The sequence below is a fragment of the Diabrotica undecimpunctata genome, chromosome 6, assembly GCF_040954645.1.
Source record: "Diabrotica undecimpunctata isolate CICGRU chromosome 6, icDiaUnde3, whole genome shotgun sequence".
Classification (NCBI taxonomy): Eukaryota; Metazoa; Arthropoda; class Insecta; order Coleoptera; family Chrysomelidae; genus Diabrotica; species Diabrotica undecimpunctata.
The window spans coordinates 4,131,395-4,156,227 of NC_092808.1; the positions used below are offsets into that span (position 1 = coordinate 4,131,395).

General features: G+C 36.1%; 1 protein-coding gene across 1 annotated transcript; it reads left to right on the forward strand.

The window, feature by feature from the left end:
- The first annotated feature begins 517 nt into the window (after window positions 1–517).
- On the forward strand, window positions 518–23,402 carry Gbeta76C (guanine nucleotide-binding protein subunit beta-2). The gene is made up of 6 exons (XM_072534024.1): window positions 518–675; window positions 4,148–4,427; window positions 7,220–7,385; window positions 8,079–8,280; window positions 8,354–8,570; window positions 23,124–23,402. Exons 1-6 carry the CDS (start codon window positions 604–606, stop codon window positions 23,228–23,230), a joined length of 1,044 nt encoding a protein of 347 aa, XP_072390125.1. The 5' UTR covers window positions 518–603; the 3' UTR covers window positions 23,231–23,402.
- The last annotated feature ends 1,431 nt before the right edge of the window (window positions 23,403–24,833 follow it).

Below are 24,833 nucleotides of genomic sequence, written 5' to 3' on the forward strand. Positions count from 1 at the left end.
TAGGAAGAAGACGCGTTTCCTGGTTGAAGAACCTGAGAGAGTGGATTGGTTGCAACTCCAGGCAATTGTTCAGAGCAGCTGCCTCGAAGGTCAGAATAGCCATGATGATTGCCAACCTTCGTCGCGGAGATGGAACTTAAAAGAAGAAGAAGAAGTATAGAAAAATTAAATACATAAAAAGATGAAATATTCGATGGTCCTCCTATGAAATTTTATTTTGAAAATATTTTTTCCAATTATAATATTCTTAGTTTTAATATGAGCATTTAGTTTTCTGTTAAATCCTGTAGGGATTTAAGGATAGGCATAGAATTTTCAATGGTACACAATATACGTAGACAGTATTCCCGTATTACATAACAAAATCGGAAGTTACTCAATTCATTTCCTTAAAAACCGTCCTTGTATAAGACAAAGAACAATATTTTAATTTTTTAAGAATCAATAGGGTATAAATTGGGTTAGAACATGCACTTCAACGGCTGCTCTTTATGTCTACTTATTAGATTAAATTTAAGTAGATTACAAAACCTGCAGTATACCATGAGATTGTGTGTTGGAAGTTACATAGTTTGCGTGTTTTTTAGCAAAAAATCGTAGACGATGCCTCCCAAAAATGATCCAGAAATTTTGGCGATGAGGAAGGAAGTAGAGGAGCTTTATAAGAAGTTACAGGTAAGTACTTTGAATACCAAAATAGTATTAACCTAAAAAAATATGTTTTGTTTTATTTATTTTATAATGCATATGATCAATATTTAAATTTATAAATTTTAGTTACGCAAATACAAAAATAGGGATATACCTATTGTGCAATACGAAGATTTAAAATTTGATGTTTGTAATGTTGCCAGATTTATCGTTTTTCTGATATCATTAGTCAGTTTGGCTTTTTAAATACAAACCCTTGTATATTGTCTTCATGTATATTCTTCCTCTAAGAAGGTTGGCAACCATCATGGCAATTCGCACTTTCGATACCGCTGCTCTAAAGAGGTCAGCAGAAGAACAGTTAAACCAAGCTCTCAAATTGTTTAACCAGGAGATGCGTCTTCTTCCGCGACTCCTTCTACCCTGTATTCTTGCTTGTATTATTAATTGCAACAAGTTATAACGCTCGCTCCTCATGACTTGTCCCAGATATTGCAGTTTTCTGACTTTAATTGTATTTAAAACCTCTTTACCTTTTCCAATTCTTCTCAACACCTCGACATTCGTGACTCTATCCACCCAACTTATTCTTAATATCCTTCTTTAGGCCCATAACTCGAAAGCTTCTAATCTGTCCGAAACATCTTTCTTTAATGTCCAAGCCTCCAACCCATAAAATAATACGGAGAATACGTAGCATCTCAGAAGTCTTATCTTTAAAGAAATTGAAATGTCCCTGCTGCAGAGTACTTTTTTCAGTTTGTTGAAAGAATTTCTTGCCTGTTCTATTCTTGCCTTAATCTCTTCTGTGTACTCATTCTTTTCGTTAATTATTGTAGCCAGATATTTATATTTTTCAACTTTTTTAATATGTTCTCCATGTATTGTTATGTTTTCTTGGCGCTGTTGGGCTTTTGTAATTACCATAAATTGTGTTTTTTTTGTGTTTAGGGACAGTCCGTTTTCCTCACTGACTTCTACCACTCTGTCAACCATTTGTTGTAAAGCCTCAAGACATTCCGCTACTAAAATAGTGTCGTCGGCAAACCGTATATTATTGATTGGTCGACCATTTACTTTTATTCCCATAGTTAGTTCTTCTAGTGCTTCCTGGATTATTTCCTTTGAATACAAATTGAACAGAGTAGGAGACAGAACACAGCCCTGCCTGACGCCCCTCTCAATCTGTATTTCATTTAAAAAGACGTCCCTACTTCGAGGCCCCATTTTTTGTAATCTTCCATTAGTTTTCTAGCCATATACTCCAGGTCTTCCTTGTCTTGGGCAATAACTACTTGGTCATCTGCAACGTGTATAACGTTTCATCCCCAATAGACAGTCCCATCCCTTTACACTTCTTTTTCCAGTGCCTGAGTGCTTCGTCATGTATATATTGAATAGTATGGGAGATAAACAACAACCTTGCTTCAGTCCTTTTGTTACCTGAAAACCATTAAAAATCTTATTTCCTATTTTAACTTTTGATATTGTGTTGTTATATAGATCTTTAATAGCCTCGATTAGTGGAACGCTGATACTGGTTTTCTCCAATACTTCCCACAATTTCGCAACAGGCATGGTGTCATATGCTTTTGTTAAATCTACTAAAAGTAAATGCACTTCTCGAGATCTCAGTGTTCTTTCCTCGAATATTTGGGATAAGCAGAAAATACTATCTATTGTGGATCGTCCTGCTCTGAATCCGTATTGTTCTTCTGATTCAAAAGGACAGTATTCTTCGCATATGCGTTCTTTTATAATTCTCCCATATAATCTGCTAAGCGTGCTCGTAACAGTTATACCCCGATAGTTATTTCAATCTTCCTTATTTTCCTTTTTTATGGATAGATGTAATCCATCCTTCTTTCCAACTTTGTGGTACTGGTTTTCCGTGCAAGTGCCTATTGAAAACTTCTGTTAGTATCTCGAATAGTTTGTTTGTTCCATTTTTTATTAACTCTGCATATATCCCCTCTGGACCTGGAGCACGTCCATTTTTTGAACAATGATACAGCTTTTTTAGTTTCTTCGATGTTAATTGTTGGTGGCTCTCCATGAATCAGGACTTTATGTTGTTCTATGTTTTTTTATTCCGGTCTTTCTTCTACTAACAGTGTTTTATAGTGTTTTTCCTATTTTTCGGGCTCTATGGAGTGTATGGCTATTTGTTCTGTTTTGTTGGATCTTTTGTTTTTTATAAACCTCCAGGATTCTCTTGATTTGCGGCCGCCAATATACTTATTTAATTCCTGACATTTTCTCTCCCAGCTTTGATTTTTTGACTCTATTATCGTGGATTTAAATTTATTTACCATTTCTCTATATTCTCTTTTGTGTTTTTGATCCTTTGTTCCTGTAGATCATCATTCCACCAATTATTGTCTTTCGGAGTTTGTTTACTCTTATACCTAATGCTTCTTTGGCCGGTTGATGTATTCCTTTTCTTATTATTGTATGTAAATCTGTTGTTTTATGTTTGAATTCCTGTGGTAGTTGTTGCTCCAATCTTTTTTATATAATTCTCTAGTACTATCGTTGTCTAAACTTGTTAGATTGTACTACAGTTGTTCAACTTCTACTGAGTGATTTTCATTGAGATTTTTATTTTGTTGGTGTTTACCATTTCCGTTTAGAGGTAGTATCATTTTGGCTTTTACTAGATGGTGGTCACTTCCACATTCGGCACCTCGAAACACTCTTACGTCATGCACTTTTATTTTAGATTTTTGTTTCATTATTAGGTAATCAATTACTGATCTTAAGTTTCTTGTAGGCTGAGTCCATGTATATGTATGTATTTCCTTATGTTCGAAATATCCATTCATGATCTTTAGTGAGTTGTGTCTACACATTTCTATTAAGTTATTGCCATTGTCGTTTGTAGTGTTTTCTTCATATAGTCCTATTGTTTTGTCGTTTATTCTTCTACCAGTTCTTGCATTGAGGTCACCTAGTAAAATAGTTTTCCGTGTTTGGCCTATTTGAGAAATAGTTTCATCTAGGACTTCATAGTATTTTGTTTTTTCTTCTAGGCGTGCATCATCATTCGGACCGTACGTGCCTATTATTGTGCCTAACACTGTGGGTCTGCTTATGTTAAAATGTTTTGCTGCCTCTGATAGTGTCCAGTTATCTTTTAATTTGGTTACAATTCTTGCTTTAATATATTGTTGATTTAAGTCATTTGTTTTATTCCTTAATAATAATAAAAATAATAACAATAGCCCTATTTTATGTAAACACTACCATTTATATACTCTTTATAAAATGCAGGAATTCAAAATAATATCTAAATTTAGACCTTAATAATTATTACAATTTATGAATTAACATATGTAATCAATTGTTTGTTTGATTCTTGTATTATTTGTCTGCCCTAATAAAGATAATATAATGCCAGACTAACAAATGCACTGCTCAAAATGATCAAATCTTATTAAGAGTCGTATCAGTTTTTTTAGGAACCAGCTGTACATCATCACTTTCTCATTTTTAGGAAGACCAGAAAAAAGTCGCAGACACCAGCTTAGAAAAAATATGCGACGGTGTAGCTGCGGCACCCAAAGTCAAATTAGTCACCCGAAAACTGATGAAGGGGCACTTAAATAAGGTGAACTCCGTTCATTACAGTGGAGACAGCCGCCATTGCGTCACTGGGTCTTTAGATGGAAAACTCATCATTTGGGATACTTACACGGGCAACAAAATGCAGATTATTCCGTTGCGGTCTGCTTGGGTAATGAGTGTTGCGTTTTCCAATTCAGGAAACTTTGTTGGTAAGTCTAATTCTTTGAATATTCTCTATAGTAGCCAAATTTGTCTTCTTGATTAGTAAATTAAACAAATTTTGTGTTTTTGTTACTTGGTGAAAAATTCTTCTAATAATTTAATTTTATCTGACTCATTTATATTGGCACTAATGTTTGGCTTCTTGATAGTTTTATCTATACCCTAATCTTAAAAATTTTACTTTAAAATGTTGTGACTGCTATGTGATGGGAACAAGACAAGTGGATCAAAAATCCTTGATGTGAAGATAACCAAATAAGTAGAAGGTTTAACAACAGACTTTGGGACGAACATTCAAATAAAATAAAAGAACATATTGTAACGAAAAACCTTATATTCGACGTATCCCGTATATTGGTCGCAATTTGGCAGAAGGAAACTCTTCGCGACGTTTGAAATAGCGACTGAAGTATTCGAGAATATACGGCGTAGTAACGAATAAAGATCAGAAGTACTACCAAATCTAAAGGGATTCGAAATAGAAAGAGCTTTAAAAGAGCTAAAAAATAATAAAGCTCCAGGACACGACGGTATAATTGCCGAGCTCTTGAAAACAAGCAAGACATTAACAAGCCCTGTACTAACAGAGCTATTTAATAGATGTCTCCATAATAGCAAGATCCCTAAAGACTGGAACGAGACTCTAGTAATGCTCTTACACAAAAAAGGGGATAAATGTGATCTACAGTATTATAGACCTATATCGTTTCTCAGTCAAGTATACAAACTATTTTTTAGAATTATTAAATTACCAACAGATTGAACGCTTCCGCAAAGGATATAGTACATCAGACCATTTGAAGACAATGAGAACATTGATAGAGAAGGCAAATGAATACCAACTACCCGTATTTCTTGCCTTAGTCGACTATGAAAAGGCGTTTGATAGTATCGAGATGTGGGCCATAGAACAAGCTATTAATAATTGTAGAATAGATTCGCGATATAGGCAATATATATGAAAATGCAACTATGATAGTACAACTAGACGAAAATACAAATCCCATCCCCATTAAGAGAAGAGTGAGACAAGGAGGCGTAATATCGCCAAAGCTTTTTAACCTAGCCCTAGAAGACATCTTCAAAACTACAAATTGGTCAACCTATGGCATTAACATTAATGGCAACAAGTTAAACCACCTCAGATTCGCTGACGACATAGTGATTATAGCGAGCACATTCGAGGAACTGCAAATTATGATGGGGAAACTAGCAGCCAGCTCTCAATACGTCGGCCTAAAAATGAATATGAAAAAAACAAAAATAATGACAAACACAGATGACCCCAGACGTATAACTATAAATGGCAGTGAGATAGAACAAATCCAGGAATATATCTACCTATGCCAAATCCTCAAACTTAACAAAGAGAACCAAAGTGCGGAAATTACTGGAAGAGCAAGACCAGCATGGGCAGGATTTGGAAAACTTAGTTGGATACTTAAGAACCGCAAAATACCCCAATACTTGAGGAGCAAAGTGTTCAACCAATGCATCCTTCCTATCATGACATATGGATGTCAAACCTGGACCCTAACCAAGGCAAACATGAATAAACTAGCCACAACAGAAAGAACAATGGAAAGGGCAATGTTAGGTATACGACTGTCAGATAAAAACTGTTAACATTAATTCCATCCTCCGGTGGAATTCATAGCTTGTACATCGAGGGTCGTATCAATAATAAATGTAGATCGTTTTTGATAGATACAGGTGCAACAAGAACTATTAGATGCCCAAAAGAAGTAGCAGACCATCTTAAATTATCACCTGCAACAGTAAGGCTTAGAACAGCAACTGGTGAGCTAATTAATACATATGGCGAGGCTAATATGTCAGTAGCCATTGGTCAGACCAAAGTTAAACACCCAGTATCAATTTCCAAAATCACCGACGAGTTCATATTGAGGGTGAACTTCTTAAGAAAAGTTGGAGCAACATTGAATGTTAAAAATGGATTTCTTGAGACCAATGGTGAAGAGTTTACCTTTCACCAAAGACAAACAAACTATTATCCGCCTTCTTACTCCATGCAACGTAACAATGTCCGGTAATAGTTAGAAAATTCTGATGACAAGACTTGATGGTCACTGTCGAGAGGGAAGTTTAAAAATGGTCGAAGATGTGGATAATGCCGAATTCCTAACGGCAAAAGCTTTGGTGAGAGTTCGAAATGTTGTTCTTTTAAGAGTTATAAATTTAAAGGAAACTGCTATTAAGTTGAGTAGAGGAACTGTATTCCGATGGCTTCGATTTGATCTATGAATACCAATGAGAAATTCTCGAAATCGAAGTATCCAAAGGAGCTGGAGTGGTCATTAAAACGTACCAAAGTCGTGATGATAAAGGAACGAAAAAAGTGAAGTCTATGCTGATAGAATTTCAAGATGTTTTTGCTATTTATAACAAGGATAAGGGCATTTATTTAAAATGGTTACAATATTATATTTTCTAACAAATCAAATAAAAGAGTAAATTTGAAAAGAGGAGTTCAACTATTAAATAGTGTTTTTGCAGAAATTAAACAATATTTTCAGATAAAAAGTTGTCGGAACACAAAACAAGACAACAGTAAGTCTACTATATGCTTTAGTACAACTATCCTTACAACAAGATAGAAAGAATAGAAAAGATCAGAGGCTTAAGAAATCAAAAAACATACGAATGAATGAAGAAGAAAAGACAGTGGGAGTAATAAAATCCCAGAATTTACTCATTTATTTTCTAATTTTTTGTGTTTTTATCTAGCTGTTAAGTTCATGAACACTTTTTCTTGCAGCTTGTGGTGGTATGGATAATATGTGCACCATTTATGACTTAAACAATAGAGATGCAAATGGGGTAGCGAAAATGGTAAGGGAATTGGCTGGATATGACGGTTTCCTGAGTTCTTGTAGATTTTTAAGCGACAAATCTCTCATCACTGGATCTGGTGATATGAAAATGTGAGTATAATAGAATAAAGGTCCACTGAAACTAATATTATAATCCTTAGAAATTATTCCTTAGTACTCACTTTATACCATTCATCTATAACTCTATGTAAATGCAACTTAATGGCTTTAATATTAGATTTCCCAAGACCTCCAAAGTGTGGTGTATTTAGTAGTCTAATATTAAAGCCATTAAGTTGCATTTACATAGAGTTATACGTGAATATATTTTAAAATTTGAAGAATATTCAACATTCTTAGCACAGATAGAAGCAACATTTAAGTTAATGGATGTAGAAGTCGTAAAATTGGAACAGAAGCCGACATTGAGTGAATTCAAGTAGGTCTATTCCAATTTTACGACTTCTTCATCCATTAATATCAGCTCTATTTTTTAAAAATTCAAGGAAACTAGATAAACTTGGCAATGTTTTATCTGTTCGAAATTGCTCCCAATAGCGATTTGTATTTTTATCAAGATTTAAAGAAACCATATGAACTATCATAGCAACCCAATGCTCAGTGGGTAATTGTAATATTTTTAATGCTCTTAAAGGTACTTATTTACATAGTCAATTAACCCTCTTAACCCTACAGCTGATTCTTTAATTAAATTATTAAGTTTAAATAGATGTTTTAAATGATTGTTGATTAATAATCTTTTATTATCAAATCTATCACACAATAACTTCTATACTTTTGTAGATGCAAATGGGATTTGGAGACCGGTAGAAAAACCTCAGATTTCGTTGCCCACAATGGCGATGTGGTATCAATTAGTCTAGCTCCAGACGGCAATACCTTCGTCACAGGGAGCGTGGATAAAACCTGTAGGTTGTGGGATATCAGGGAGGAGAAACCTAAACAGACATTCTTTGGACATCAGGCAGATGTCAATTCAGTTTGTGTAAGTTTAATTTGTTCAGAATTTTTAAGGATAGATAATAAATTTGGTAAAACAAACAATTTATATTTTTCAGTACCACCCCAGCGGCTATTGCTTCGCGACAGGCTCTGAAGATAAATCGGCGAGAATGTTCGACATCAGAAGTGATCAGCAAATAGCACTGTATCAACCACCTTCTAATAATAGTGGCTTCACATCGTGTGGACTCTCGCTTAGTGGACGAATACTCTTGTGCGGATCTGACGACAACAACATACATATGTGGGATACGCTGAAAAATCAACACAACGGTAATAATTTTTTAATATTAAAAATTACAGAGTGGACCAAAGTCTGGAAATGCCTAATTATCTCTTAAATGGATGATTCAAAATACACTTATTTTGCAATATGAAGATTTGAAATTTGTATTTGTAACGTTGACAGATTTACCATTGTTCTGATATCAGTAGTCACTTTGGTTTTTTAAATACAACACCCTATATATTGCACCTTTATTGAAATCTCTTCTAAAAGCTTGGCTATTTCCCTCCATTTTTTCCGGTCCCTTGCTTTCCTTCTCCAATTTCTCACGACTATTTCTGACAAGTCTTACTTTACTGTTTCAACTGAAATATAATAAATTTATGGAAGTAGCGAAGAAATACGATCTAACAATAAATCAAAATAAAAGTTCTTATACACTAAATTCAATCAAACTTTTGGGTTATCAAATAGAAAATCAGACCTTAAAACCTGATCCTGAAAGACTTGAACCATTAAAGAAGTTACCCTTACCAAACGATTCACAATCACTAAAGAAAGCTGTCGGAATGTTTGCACATTATTCCAAATTTATCCCACAATTTTCAGAAAAGATACAAAAACTAGTCACATGCAATACTTTTCCTTTAACAGAACAAGCAGCTGAAGCTTTCCAAATTCTTAAATCTGAAATTATTTCTTCAGCCGATACTACGATTGATGACAAGATTCCTTTTATCGTTGAATCTGGTGCTTCAGATTTTTGTATTGCTGCTTCTCTTAGCCAAGGAGGAAGACCTGTTGCTTTCTTTTCAAGAACCTTATCAAAAAGTGAAAGAAATCATTCATCAGTGGAAAAAGAGGCTTATGCAATAGTGGAAGCTCTTAGAAAATGGAGACATTTCTTGATAGGTAAACATTTTCGACGATCCAAAAGTCTGTCTCTTTTATGTTCAATATGCGCCACACTAGTAAGATAAAAAATGAGAAGGTTATCAGATGGCGCCTTGAATTATCATGCTACAGTTATTGTACATATATTCAGTACCGACCAGGAGTTAAATGTAGTGCCAGATACTTTCTCACGAGTGAGCTGTTCAATAAATCCTCGACCAAGTCTATTTGAACTACATCAATCCTTGTGTCATCCAGGAATCACCAGAATGGTACATTGGATACACGTAACTTACCATATACTATTGATGAAGTCCGTGAAATGACCAATCGCTGTCCTATCTGTGCAGAAATAAAACCAAAGTTTTTGAAAACTCAAGGGAGATTAATTAAAGGTACTTCGCCTTTTGAAAGATTGTCTCTGGATTTTAAAGGACCGCTTCCATCTAGATCTCATAACAAATATATCCTAACAATTGTTGACGAATATTCTCGATTCCCCTTTGTATATCCATGTCAAGATGTTTCAGCGAAAACTGTTGTGAAGTGTCTTACAAACTTATTCTCTTTACTTGGAATGCCTAGTTATATCCATTCAGATCAATGTGGGGGGGCATTTATGTCTCAAGAAGTCAAAACATTTCTCCATTCACAAGGAATACCTACAAGCCGAACAACATCTTACAATCCTGAAGGCAATGGCCAGACAGAAAGATATAATGGAATTATATGGAAAACTATTTCTCTTGCTTTAAAATCTAAACATTTAAAAACTGAACAGTGGGAAGAAGTAGTTGAGATAGTTCTTCATTCAATTCTACATCTACAAACAGTACCCCTCATGAGCGAATGTTTCATCATTCCAGAACAGCTATAAATGGAGCTGCGCTTCCTTCATGGTTGATAACCCCCGGAAAAGTATTTATGAAAAAAAATGTGAGGCAGTCCAAATATGAACCCCTCGTTGAAGAAGTACAGCTAATTGAAGCAAATCCAAACTATGCTGTTGTTAGACGTGAAGATGGTAAAGAAACAACAGTAGCCTTAAGACAACTTGCACCACGAGGAGTCTCTACTGGACTGTGTTAGTGGATCGGAATCTGCGGTTTCTAATGAACAGTTTATAAAAGATCCACCAAGCCCTAGATTGAGTATATGTGAGGAAAATCCAAATATTTCTCCTGTTAACGTTCTGGAAGATCAAGGTAATATTGAAAGTGTTTTAAAGGAAGAAAATAAAGACAGTCTTATTAGAAGAGGTACCAGGGAAAGAAACACTCCTGCTTACGTTAAAGACTTTGTGCAAAAATAAAGTTGGGGTGAATGTCCTGTGGTCTGTGAACTGTGTTTGTCATTTGTCATCTTAGTTTTAGTTAATGTCATATGTAATTGTCATGTTATTCATTCAAACAAAACAATGCTAATTTCTTGTATATTAAAACCTAGTTTATAAAGGTTTTGCATTTCATTACATCAACCATTTCTTCTTTGAACGTCCTCTTCTTTTTTCCACATTTCTCCCTCCTTCTGTATTGTTTTAACATTTCGATCGTATCTTCATCTCTTCTTCATCTTCTTGTCAATTTTCATTTCCCTCAAGTTAATGTTGTTGGTCTGTATTTAATAGATCTTCGAAATAATCCGCCCATCTGTTTAATTTTTTTGTTGTTTCACCTATGTAGAAGTAAATTCACCTCCTTTGTTTCTGCAATACTGTAAATTATTGTTTGTAGTTTCTCCTGATTTCTTAACTTCTTGGTAGAGATTCTTTGCCTCTTTGCTTATGTAGGCTTCTTCTATGTTTTTCAATTGCTTTTCTAGCTGTTCTCTTTTCTTTTTTCTGCAAATTCTTTTCACTTCCCTTCTTGTCACATAGTTTTCGATCGCCTTTTGGGTATTTTCTTTATCTCTTTGTAGTTTAGCCCTGTTTCTTCTTGCCAAGGCATTCCTACATTCTTCATCGAATCTTGCCGTCTTTTTATATGCTCTCTTCCTATACACTTTTCCGCTGCTTCCGACATGGCTGTCTGTATCATCTGCCACTCTTGTTCTATATCCTGTTTGACTGAATTCTCTAGTTTTTTATTTATTTCTTCCTCCAGTCTGTTTACAACCTGCTTCTCTTGAAGGCGCTCTAATTGGTAATTTATATATATACAAGGATTTCCACAGTTTTCACTCTATTCCTTTACTCAACCGTTTTCTCCAATTTTTCCTGTTTAGCCAGTCCCCTTCCTGTAGGTTTCTTCTACTCATTGCTTCGTCCACCTCATCTCTGAAAGATCTTCGGGGTCTGCCTCTCTTTCTTCTTCCTATCGGGCTCTACTCTGTTATTCTATTTATCCACCGATTTTGGTCTGCTCTTCTGACATGTCCGTACCAGGTTAACCTCTTCTGTTCGATGTAGTCTATTATGTCGGAGTTCATTCCCATTCTCCTCTTAATCTCCATGTTATTTATTCTATCTCTTCTTGTTACTCTGCAGCTTCTCCTTAGGAATTCCATCTCTGTTGCTCTTATTTTGTTTTTGGTTTTCTTATTTATTGTTCAATTTTCACACCCATAAGTGAGGATACTTCTTGTCATGGTATTATATATTTTTTTCTTTGTTTTCATGCTGATGTTCTTATCCCATAGTACCGGGTTCAATTTTCGTATGCAGTCTCTTGTTTGTCCTAGTCTATTTTTTATATCTTCCTCCGTTGTTCCTTTGTTTAAATATTATGAAACCTAAATACTTATACTTGTCTGTTCCTTTGATTTGTTTACCTTCGTCTATTTCCAGCTGTTTTATTTCTGTATTCTCCGTTGTTAGGTATTCAGTTTTCTTTAGGTTTATTTCCATCCCATTCTTTGTATATTCCTGCTCCAGTTTTCTCATCATAAAACTGAGGTCATCCTTGTCTTGTGCGATCACTATTTGGTCGTCGGCAAAACTTAGCGTATATAGATATTCGTTCCTTACTGGTATACCCATTCCTTCGCACTTTCTTTTCCATGGTTTCAGGGTTTTTTCCAGGAATATTTTGAACAGGGGGGGGGGATGTGGAGCAACCCTATAGTAGTCCCTTTGTCGTCTTAAATGGACTGCATATTCTATTGCCCGTTTTGATAGCTACTTCGTTATTCTTGTAGAGTGCTTTTACCGCGTTTATTAATCTTCGTGGAACTTCTATGTCTTCCATTGCTTCCCATAGCTTGGTTCTAGGTATTGAGTCATATGCCTTTTTAAGATCAACAAAAGCCAGATGGACGGATCTATTTTTGGCCATTCTTTTTTCTATTAGTTATTCGACCGTGTAATTGGTAATTTAATATATCTCTAACAGGTTTTGGAATTATTGGTAGTTCTTGTTTATATGCTTATACCAAAGAAATTGTTATTTTCGTTGTAGAAAGTATTCTAAATGCGCAAACATAACGTCAACACAGACTTAAAGACGTTCTTTAAATGATCTACTTACTTTTGTAAGTATTTGTAGCATAACATTATGAAATACGTTTCGAATTCTGATCTTCATGTTATCAATTGTTGTTGTAAGTTCAAGTTACACTAGATCTTTAATATGGCCCCAGAAGAGGAAGTTGACCTTACTTAATTCTGGTGATCTACCTGGCTAGTAAATTAGTCCTTCCTATCCACTAATAATGAGAAGCAGCTGCACCATAATTGTGGATGGATGTTAAATGTTTTTTTTTTCAAGTAAAATTAGTAATTGATTTACTAAAAAATCTAAATAAACCTCTCCGTTTACTGTTTCCTCAAACAAAAAAAGAAAGGGCCTATTACATTATGACATAAGATACCTATATCCATGTTATGCAATCACTACACTAGTAAATATCTTAGAATTTAAACGTTGTATTGAATATAAAAAAATAAACTAAGAATTAACAAATGTTTGAAAAATTAAAAAGAGATTATTGACTGTTCAACTTGAATATCTGTGGTCGCTCAATTGTCGATCTAGTCCGAGGGGGAGACGAGAGTACATAATAGGTAACAGAGTCGCATAAGCCTTTTCAACTACAATTCAATAGTTTCGTACTGTTTTGATCAACAATGGCTAAAAACGCAGTATCATCTCCACAATTGAAGCAATTATTAAAAAAAGATGGTGCGTATCTGATAATATCCTGCCTGAAAAACATTTGCGACTGGACCTTAAGAAAAGCAGAAGATAGGGATGAATTTGTAATAGTTATAGCTAGACTTCGGCAAATATGCATATTGCATATTTTGCATATTGTGCATATTTTATGCAAATATTTCATATTTTGGCATATTTGTATAAAAGTTTGCATAAAGTGCATAAAAGTTCAGATTTTTATACTGTATTTGAAAATTTTTAAACATACCAATTTATTTCAATTCTTGTATAAAATTTTGTAGTCATTTTAATCAAGAAATGATCTAAGTACGTAATCTCTACAGGTACAAAACATTTACAATTTCAAAGAAGATCAATTTAAGTAGCCCTCAACATTCTTAGAAAGTCTCGGTCACTGAGGCATTCAGTTATTGGATAATCGCTAAGGGTTCGCTCATTTGCATTTTATGATCTAATCCCCAAATCTATCTACAATTTATTGTATCTTAACAGCAGGTAAACGGCTAATAGTTTTGTTCCTAATTTAGGGATTTTCCAAAATCTCCCAGTTTATTGAATTAGGTACCTAAACATTTCTAATTTGATGCTCAGATTTGTAAATCATTTTTGTTTTGATATTCAAAGCGTAAACACTCGTTGTGCGTAACAAAAAGGAAGATTGTGATTTTATAATGCCTAAAACAACCAGTGCTTCAACTTGGATTAAACCTTATAAAGAGCTGTCTATGGATATGGGAAAAATCTACTGTTCAGTCTGTGGCAAAATTGTAAGTATCTAATATTTTCTATTAAATATCTAATATTTCATACATACAGGGTGTTTCCAAATGACACTTACAACGTTTGACTGTAGATACTTCTCGAAAAATTGAACAAAACGATATAGTTAATGAGGGGTCAAACTTATTTACTTTTCGAGATACAGGGTGTTGAAATTAAAAAAAATTAAATTCTTTTAGTTAATAACAACAATAACTTTAAAACCAATAAACGTATTTACTTGAAATTTAGTACTCGTAAGTTGTTTTTAAATGAAAAATAGCTTCCTTTAGTGAGAAAAAATTGTCCATGGTACAATACAATGGTGTGTATTTAGAAAAAATTTTCACCTTTACTTTTTTTTATGAAGTCAGCTATTCTAAAACACAATTATTTTTATTGTAATTGAATTAACAAAAAAAAAACTTTTGTTGAATTTTAAAATAAGTTATATGATGTACTAATGGTTAGTAACAAAAACTAATTTGTGGATTAATACTGCATTTAAAACACTTAGCGAATGTTTTTTTTTCCAAACCAGTTATTTGATTAACCAAAAACACCTTGTATATTTTTATATTTTAAAGGTTGGGTTAAAATAAAGGTTTTTATTTTTATTTATAGATAGCATGTGAGAAGAAATTTCAGATAGACCAACATGTGAGAACTGCTTCACACATTGCAAAAAAAGGAAAAATAGGAGGAAAACATCAAACTTCAATGGCTAAATGTTTCCAATCTACTTCAAAAAAATTAGATGAGCAAGAAACTTTTAATGAAGACTTGTGTCGCGCATTAGTGTCTGCAAACATACCGCTTTCAAAATTAGCAAATGTAAATTTTAGTTCGTTTCTAAAAAAATATTGCAAACTTAATGTTCCAAGTGATCGGTCTCTAAGAAGAAATAATGTGAACGGGCTATACTCGTCGGTGTTAATTAATATTAAGGAAGAAATTGCAGATAATTATTTTTACATATCTGTAGACGAAACCACTGATTCCTCAGGAAAGTATATTGCTCATTTATTGATTGGTGTTCTTAAAGAAGATACCTTACCAAAATCTCATCTTATTTCATGCCAGCAACTTGAGAAAACAAATGCTTTAATAATTTCGCGTTTTATACAAGAAACATTAGCAACTTTTTTTCTTCCGACAACTATTCCTTCTAATAAATTACTGCTTATTTTATCGGATGCTGCTCCTTATATGGTGAAAGCAGGACAAAATTTAAAAATATTTTTCCCAGATTTAATACATGTTACTTGTGTAGCGCATGGATTAAACAGAGTTGCAGAGGAAATACGAAAAAAGTTTCCTCTTGTAAATACCATGATTTCCAGTGTCAAAAAAGTATTTCTTAAATCTCCTATAAGAATTCAACTTTATAAAGAAATGCTACCTAACATTCCTCTTCCACCACAACCTATTTTAACGCGATGGGGAACATGGTTAGAAGCAGCTAATTTTTATGCAGATCATTTTGTTAAAATAAAGAACATAATTGATACGTTAACAGATGAAAGTTCCCAATCTCTTTTGGATTCTAAACAAACTTTAGTTTACGAAAGTACAGCATTAATAAAAGAATTTGCGTCATGTTGTCGGAACGTTAGAGGTAATATTGGAAAAGATATTTTAAAAAAATTTGAAGCTACTATGGAAAAAAATAAAGGTTACCATATTCTTTCTAAAGTAGTCAGTGTTCTAGCTGGAAATATTTCGGAAACAATTAATTTAGAACCAAATGTTTTGGTTAGTTTGAAAAATGCTCCCGTTACATCAGTTGATGTTGAACGAAGTTTTTCCATATATAAATATATGTACTCAGACAGAAGCCACAAGTTTTTGTTAGAAAATTTTGAACACCACTTGGTCATTTATTGTTACCATAATTCTAAATAAGTTTATTCATACTTAAAAATGATGTAGTTACTTAAAATAAATGTAAATCTTAATGAAAAGTAGGAAATATTTAGTTATATACACTTTTTTTTTAAATAAAATTGTTACTATTTTACGATTTTTTTATTTATTTGTATGCCTATTTTGTAAAATATTTGCATATTGTTGTGAATTTATTAAAAGGTTCAATATTTATAACACTTACGGATTTAATTTATTTCTTTATTTATATTAACTTATCTGACAATAATTTATGTATATCCGTACGTAACAAATTCGCGAGCGCGGGTCTTGAGAATTAACTGTCCCTTCCAAATAAAGTTCCGTTATTATATACCAGTGCCGTTATCTCGAAAAATCTAAAACCTTCGATGGTGAAACGGTAAAGGCAAACTGGATTTCCCTCGCATCGGTTCTGGAAGGTCGCTCAGGTAAATCGAGGCCTCTCGTAAACTCTACAACATATTAGAATAAAAACATTTACAGTTTACAGGTTAAAACTATGACTCATATTTTTACGTAACATTGCCCCCCTCTCAAAAGATGGTTCCTCCTGGAACCTTGTCGGGGCTAGAACTGGAACGGTATGCTGGTATCGGCAACTGGACCCTCTTTTACAACTTCCAGTTGTATAAAAATGACAAGGGACGGTTTTCTCTCCGCACCAGTAACTATGCGGATTGCAACAGACTAACACCTGGACTTCGGTGTCTTTAAAGATCTCCTCCACCATATTTCGGATAACCCTCCAATCTAATTGGCGGCACTCCAACTTTGACATGGCTAACTTTTGCACGTCGGACTCTAGTACGTGCTCTCTCAATTGAAGTAAGGCTTCCCATACATCTCGGTAGGTAGGTTGGTCACAGGCAGTGTCTTTTGTTACCAGGTAGAAAAGGTAACGTGATGCATCTTGGAGTTTCAAGGTTTTACCGGGAGCTGGCACCTGGCACTGAAGTTCTGCAACTCGACCAAACTCCCTTCGAAAGACGGATGCCAACCCTGGTGCGTCTTTGATACTGGCCGGGATGGTAAGGGCCAGCGAGTAGTCATCGGGGAGCGCGAGTAGATCTTGCTTTTCTTCAGTGGTAACACCATGTCTTGCTTTACCGGTACCTCCATAGGCACCCATGAATTCCTCAAACGTGAGGTCAGACACGTCTTGGACTTGGTTTACCTCCACTTCTTCATCTACGTCGTGGTCACCTTCAAAAGACGCCAGCCGGTTATGGTGTACTATCATCGGCTTTCCCCTCGGAATCTTGCTTATTCGGTAGATGACATCGTTGATCTTCTCCATAATTAGGTATGGGCCTTCCCAAAACTGCTGCAATTTGGGAGAACAACCTTTTCGCTTCTTGGGATTATACAGCCATACTTTGTCGTTCTTCTTAAAGCAACCCTTTTCGGCTTGTGTATCGTACCGTTTCTTCATTCTGTCGCTAGCGATCTGAAGGTGGGAACGGACCAACTCATGTACATCGTCCATTCTTCTTCGTAATTCGATCACATAATCTTCACCTGCTACATCTTCTCCAGGTTTACATCCAAACTCGAGATCACAAGGTAGTCGCATTTCGCGTCCGAATAGGACTTTGGCTGGTGTCTGGCCTGTTGATTCGTTAACAGCAGATCTGTAGGCCATTGTGAAGAACGGAAGGTATTGGTCCCAGTCTCGCTGATGATCGGACACCATCTTTGTCAAATACTTGCCAACTGTCCTATTCATTCGTTCTACCATACCATCCGATTGCGGATGATACGCGGTAGTTCTTGTTTTCTTCATGCCTAGTCTATCACATATTCCTTGGAATAGATCGCTTTCGAAGTTCCTGCCTTGGTCACTATGGATCTCCAAAGGCACTCCAAATCGGCTGATATATTCTTGGATCAACTTATCTGCAACGGTGGCGGCCTTCTGGTCTGGAAGTGCGTAAATCTCGACCCACTTAGTGAAGTAATCCATTACTACCAGCATGTACTTGCCCCCGTTTTCACTTTCTGGAAATGGCCCAGCGATGTCCAAAGCTATTCTTTCAAACGGGCTTCCAACATTATATTGTCTCATAGGAGCTCTCCTTTTTCGGTAAGGCCCGTTACTCGTGGCACAAATAGTACATTTCTTACACCAGTCTTTTACATCGTCGGAACTGTTCATCCAATAAAACCGTTCCCGAATTCGCTGAAGGGTTTTCCTTACACCAAAATGCCCTCCCGATGGACTGTCGTGTAACTGACGAAGTACTTCCGCTATTCTGCTCTTTGGGATCACCAACTGTCTTCTCTTTTCCGAACCGTCATCATTTTCCAGGACTCGTTTGAGCAAGCCATCTTCGATGATAAATGAGTCCCACTGGGCCCAATACGTCTTAACTACTGAGCATAGGTTTGATGATTCCTGCCAAGGTGGTCGACGGTTTTCCTCTTTCCATTTTCGGATTTTCTGTATAACTGGATCTCTCTCTTGTTCTTCCCTTATCTTAGTAGGCGTCCAGTCGTCGTTGACAATCGTCGTTCTTAGCACTGCTGCTTCCTTGGATTCCGTTTTGTTGCAGTGGGAACACTCTGCTGGGCATGGCCTTCTGGAAAGAGAATCAGCGTTTCTGTGGCTAACTCCGGCCCGGTGCTCAATCTTAAAATCGTATTCTTGGAGTCGTTCGATCCACCTGGCTATCTGACCCTCTGGATTCTTAAACTGCATCAACCACTTAAGGGCGGCATGGTCGGTTCGGATTAGAAACTTTCTGCCATAGAGGTATTGATAGAAGTGCTCTACTGATTTCACTACTGCCAGAAGTTCTCTTCTCGTGACGCAATAATTCCGTTCAGGTTTTAAAAGAACTTTACTAAAATATCCGAGAACTCGTTCCTGTCCTCCTTGAATCTGAGACAGCACTCCTCCAATTCCCACATTACTTGCGTCCGTATCTAAGATGAACTCTCCTTCTGGCAGTGGATACCCTAAAATTGGTGCTGTTATTAAATGCTTTTTCAACGTTTCAAAGGCATTTTGGCAGTCTATATCCCAGCGGTATTCTCTTGCTTCCTCTGTAAGTCGCGTTAATGGCTTAGCGATATCTGCAAACTTCTTAATAAACCTCCGGTAGTAAGTACATAGTCCAAGAAAACTTCTCACTTGATGTTTGTCAGTTGGTTTTGGCCATTCCTTAATGGAATCGATTTTTCCCTTATCCACGGCCACTCCTTCTTTACTGACTATATGACCCAGATAATTGACTTTACCTTGAAATAGCTGGCACTTCTTGGGGTTTAGCATCAATTGGGCAGCTTTAAGTCGATTCAAAACGTTTTCTAAATTCCTCAAATGATCTTCGAATGTCTCCCCCAAGACGATTATGTCATCTAAATAAACCAGGCATGTTTTCCAAGATAACCCTCTCAACACATTTTCCATAAGCCTCTTAAATGTCGCAGGAGCATTACAAAGTCCAAATGGCATAACGTTGAATTGCCACAATCCAGATCCTGTGGTGAAGGCTGTCTTTTCTTTATCGACTGGGTCCATTTCTACCTGCCAGTATCCAGACTTCAAATCTAAAGTAGAAAACAATTTACTTCCAGCCAATGTGTCCAATGTGTCATCGATCCGAGGCAGAGGATAACTATCTTTCTTGGTAACGTTGTTCAGCAAACGGTAATCCACACAGAACCTCGTCGTTCCGTCTTTCTTCTTAACCAGGACCACCGGAGAGACCCATGGACTCGTAGAAGGTTCTATCACCCCGTCTTTCTTCATTTCCTGAACAATCGTTTCAGCTTCCTCTCTCTTCGCCTGTGGTAATCGTCGAGCTGTTTGACGAATTGGCTTAGCATTACCAGTATCAATTTTATGCTTAACAACGGTAGTTCTTCCCGTCTTTCCTCCTTTCGGTACGAAAATATCACGATACTGCCGAAGAAATTCCCTTAATTTCCTTTTCTCCATCTGATTTAGAGACTGTCCTGCAACTGCAACCATTTGGTCGAATTTGTCGTTGGAATTATCAGATGTTGTCGCCTGACGGATTATGGATGTCACAGGTACACAAGTTCCTACCTTTGTCTCTTTCTTGATGGTCACTGGGTAGTCGTTGACATTGATAAGTCTCACAGGAATTTCTTTAGCCGAAGTCACCAATTCCTTTCCAATTATGATTCCACGGCCAACCTCATCGTCGTGGTTCCAAGGCTCCATCATAACAGGTCTCCCTTCGTCCACAATTCCCTGTAGCCGCGCTACTATGATCGTTTCGCTTCTCGCAGGCACGACTGTATCTTCTTTAATGGCTGCTTGCACAGTGTTGTCATTATGTGGATGGAGAAATACTTCCTCGTTGCCAACTTTGATTACCTTATTCTTAAAATCCAATTGGAATCCATGCATATTCATTACGTCCATCCCTAATATAACATCCTCTTCGATGTCAGCAACTATAACAGTATGGACAAACTTTTCTGCTCCAATTCCCAATTGTACCTGGATTTCTCCATGAATGTTGGCATTTTCACCTGTAGCGGTCCGAAGTCGCAACCTCGTTGGTAACAGTTTCTTTCGGCTGTTTATAACTGTCGGGCGTATAATGGTTCTGGTCGCTCCGGTATCCACCAACAACGTATGCTTTTTACCATTTATGTCTCCATCTACATATACACTATCTTCACGACATTTCAAAGAAGCTATTAGTATGAGAGGGTCTTTGGAAAAGTTCTGGGTCGAAGCTGCCCCCCTAAGGCTGACCCGTTCTAGTTTTCCTGATGGTGAGTTTCTTGATTTGCGTCGTACCTAGGGTGCTTACAGGAGCTTCGTACGTGTCCTATTTCGCCACAATTCCAGCATCTAATGGTCTTCGTTTTCTTGTATGTCATGCTTTTCATCATATTAACGAGCTGGTCAAGTTTATCTTCATCTCCTTCCTCTTTTACAGTCCTAACTTTACTGTACCCGCCAGAGGCCTGCGTAGCTGACTCGTATTCGAGGGCGGCGGATAGGACATCAACCAGCGTCTTGTCACGAGCTAATCGCAGTGTTCTCTGCATTTCATGATCACGAAGACCATCAATAAACGTTTGAACGGCCAATTTTTCCATCATGTCTTCGGGAGCTGTTGGATAAGCATATCGTACTAATCTGGCAATATCTACCTCATATTCTTGAAGAGCCTCATCTTTCTTCTGTCTACGATTTTTAAGCTGTGACTGATATACATGCTCCAAATGTTCGTGGCCATATCGCATATTTAACCTCTTCTTCAGTTGTTCGAAATCATCGGTCTCCTCTACGGCTATGGTCTGAAGCACATCTAAGGCGTCTCCTCGAAGAGCGATAGTCAGGTTTACAGCCTTTTCTTTTTCAGACCATCCATTTGCTCTTGCGGCTGATTCGAACTGTTTCATGTAGTTGTTCCATGATGATTTTCCGTCGAAAGTTGGGACTTTAACATGAATAGAACCTCCACTTCCTTCAAATTTCGGCCGTGTCTCCAACTTACATTTCGTCTCGTCTTCTTTTATCTCCACTGTAATCGGATTGTTTCCTCTCTCTGCTGTCCCTGTTTCCTCCAGCTTCTTTTCCATCTCTTTCCATATCTTTTCTTCGAAGGCCAACATATCGGCAGCAACTTGGTTTTTTAACGACGACATTCTATCGTCGGGGGCAGACATCTCAGAAGTGACTTTAGAGATTTCCAAAGAGATGTTAGCAGAAACTTTGCTTTCCAAAGAAGAAATCTCGTTAGAAACTTTGTTCTCCAATGATGCGATGTCACCAGAAACTTTGTTCTCTAATGATGCGATGTCACCAGAAACTTTGTTCTCTAATGATGCGATGTCACCAGAAACTTTGGCTACATCACCAGAAACTTTGGCTATATCACCAGAAACTTTGGCTACATCACCAGAAACTTTCGAAATCGACGAGAGGACAGCATCTTCAAATATATAAGTCTCTGGATCTAGTCCTTCTTCTAGCAAAGCGTTCTTTAGTCGTTGGACTAACTCAGCCTTTTTTCCGGTAGAAGCTAATTCTCTGTCTTCGAGATGTCTTCTTAAATTAGTCACTGTCAGCTCATAAATCGTCGTCATTTTCACAATTTATAAATATTCACTTGTATTATTATTATAAGTCTAATTTATGTTCGATCTCACTTCTGCCACCATTTGTTGTGAATTTATTAAAAGGTTCAATATTTATAACACTTACGGATTTAATTTATTTCTTTATTTATATTAACTTATCTGACAATAATTTATGTATATCCGTACGTAACAAATTCGCGAGCGCGGGTCTTGAGAATTAACTGTCCCTTCCAAATAAAGTTCCGTTATTATATACCAGTGCCGTTATCTCGAAAAATCTAAAACCTTCGATGGTGAAACGGTAAAGGCAAACTGGATTTCCCTCGCATCGGTTCTGGAAGGTCGCTCAGGTAAATCGAGGCCTCTCGTAAACTCTACAACATATTAGAATAAAAACATTTACAGTTTACAGGTTAAAACTATGACTCATATTTTTACGTAACAATATTTTCGGGTAAACACGTGCATATTTATGCGCATATTTTCTACATTTTTATTTGCATATTTGCCGAAGTCTAGTTATAGCCGACCTTAATTGGTACTAAAAGTAGAAGAATGCAGTGCACTTTAACGCTAGTTCTAATTGTTCAGTGGAGGATCTAAACATTTGCCTTGGCGGGGAGACTTTCAACTTGGACGGGAAACTTCCAATGAAACACCAACCATACATAAAAGACATAAATAATAGGCTTTCTTTAATTTCGAATCTTCTTGGGGACGGGGAAGTAATTTCCCTTTCCTCCGAGTATCCGACCCTGTAATTGTCACTATTATTTTTAATATTTGTGATTTTGATAGTAATTAGAACATACCTATGTTGATCTAATGTATGTACTATATCTAATTATTTTTTAGGTACTCTATCTGGACACGACAATCGAGTAACGTCAATTTCAGTAGCCGAAAACGGAATAGCAATCGCTTCTTGCAGTTGGGACCAAACCGTTCGAGTTTGGGGATAATTATCTTGAAGCTGAATTAGAATAAATTATCAAGTTTCTACAGACAAGGATATTATTGTGTTCTTTATTTTGAATGCTCATATTTTACATAAGTACTTATTAATAATTTTTATTATATGTAATTGATTGACATGGAATATTCATCCTCGCCATTAAAAATAATTAATGTTTATCTGTACCTTTCGATTTATTTTCGTCGGTGATAACCTTACTTATAAGATAAGCTTGCTATGAATTCGCTCTGATGAAGCCTAGAGGTAGAAATGTGCATATCAGCGAATGGTGGTCCATGGCGCTACTCGTGACGACTAAGTTTTGTGGCGCTAGTTCTGTGACGCTCGCCTCAGCATTTCACTAGAGAAAAAAGTAAAATTCAACGCCAGTATAGAAGCTATAGAAGCTAAATTAAAATGTTTTTAAAAGGATTACACATTCACTAGAAGAGTTCTATTAGGTATATTGTAAATAGTTACATTACTTTGAGGGTGTTTGGTTTGAAGGAGTATATAAATAGTACTTACTAGTCTGTGCAAGGATTGTTGTTAGACAGTCGTCTACTGAACGCTTATTTATGCTATAATGTTATCTGTTGGTCGTCAACTTCATTACACATTGAAAAATTTGGGATGTGTCTTGAGGAGACAGTCGGGAAGCAACCTATTCTTGTTATGATTAAGAGAGAGTAATGTATTCAGACAAACAATAACATCAATTAACTTTCTCTTAATCATAACAACAATAGGTTGCTTCCCGACTGTATCTTCAAGACACATCGCACATTTTTTGATGTATAATGAAGTTGAAAACCTACAGACAACACTATAGCATAACAATCCTTGCACCGGCATATAAGTACTATTTATATACTCCCTCAAACCATACATAAGTAATATTGGCACTATTTACAACACACCTGATAGAACTCTTTTAGTTACGATTTGTTGATTTGCGATTAACATTTTAAGTTAACCTGTCCGGAAGCCTGAAGATGACCAGCAAATTATAGTGATCGAAACCGATTGTCCTAGGTCGATCGTAAACGACTCACACGTTTAACCCATTCATCATTTAAAGACTTTGATATTTTACTTTTTAACTTAGCCTCGTATTTAGCGATGTCAATACAGCTAAACTTTATTATATCATCCTAATAGACACTTAAGGAGATCGAAACTAGAACCATTCGGTTAGTAGCAAGAAATTTCTAGTTCCTAAAGTAAGAAAATATAAAGGAAGTTTAAAACTTATTTTCATAGTACTTCATAGGCGTGTTTAGGAATTTTCATGGGGGTGCCCCGTTATTTAGTCATTGAATTTTGAATAAAATCCTTTATAAAAAGGTATATACAAAACCCAGTTGGGCTATGTTGCATTGACAAAACGTTTTCGGAATAAATATTCCATCATCAGTGTCAAGTTAATACATGGATGTAGCCACTAAATATGTGGGTAAAAACCCTTTAAAAATTATTAAATAAGATTTGATTTACATTATGTCTAATATTTATCAATTATCATTGAATTTGTTTAATATTTTTTTGACGTGACGTCTTAAATTAGGTTGTGGCTCGGAGTCATTCATGAAAAAGTGTAACGCCCGCTC

Excerpts from the sequence above, each read along its gene's own strand:
- Gbeta76C (XM_072534024.1), top strand. The coding sequence starts at position 604 with ATGCCTCCCAAAAATGATCCAGAAATTTTGGCGATGAGGAAGGAAGTA. Across the intron at positions 8,281-8,353 it reads CAGATGTCAATTCAGTTTGT|TACCACCCCAGCGGCTATTG; the intron begins GTAAGTTTAATT and ends TATATTTTTCAG. Across the intron at positions 8,571-23,123 it reads GCTGAAAAATCAACACAACG|GTACTCTATCTGGACACGAC; the intron begins GTAATAATTTTT and ends ATTATTTTTTAG.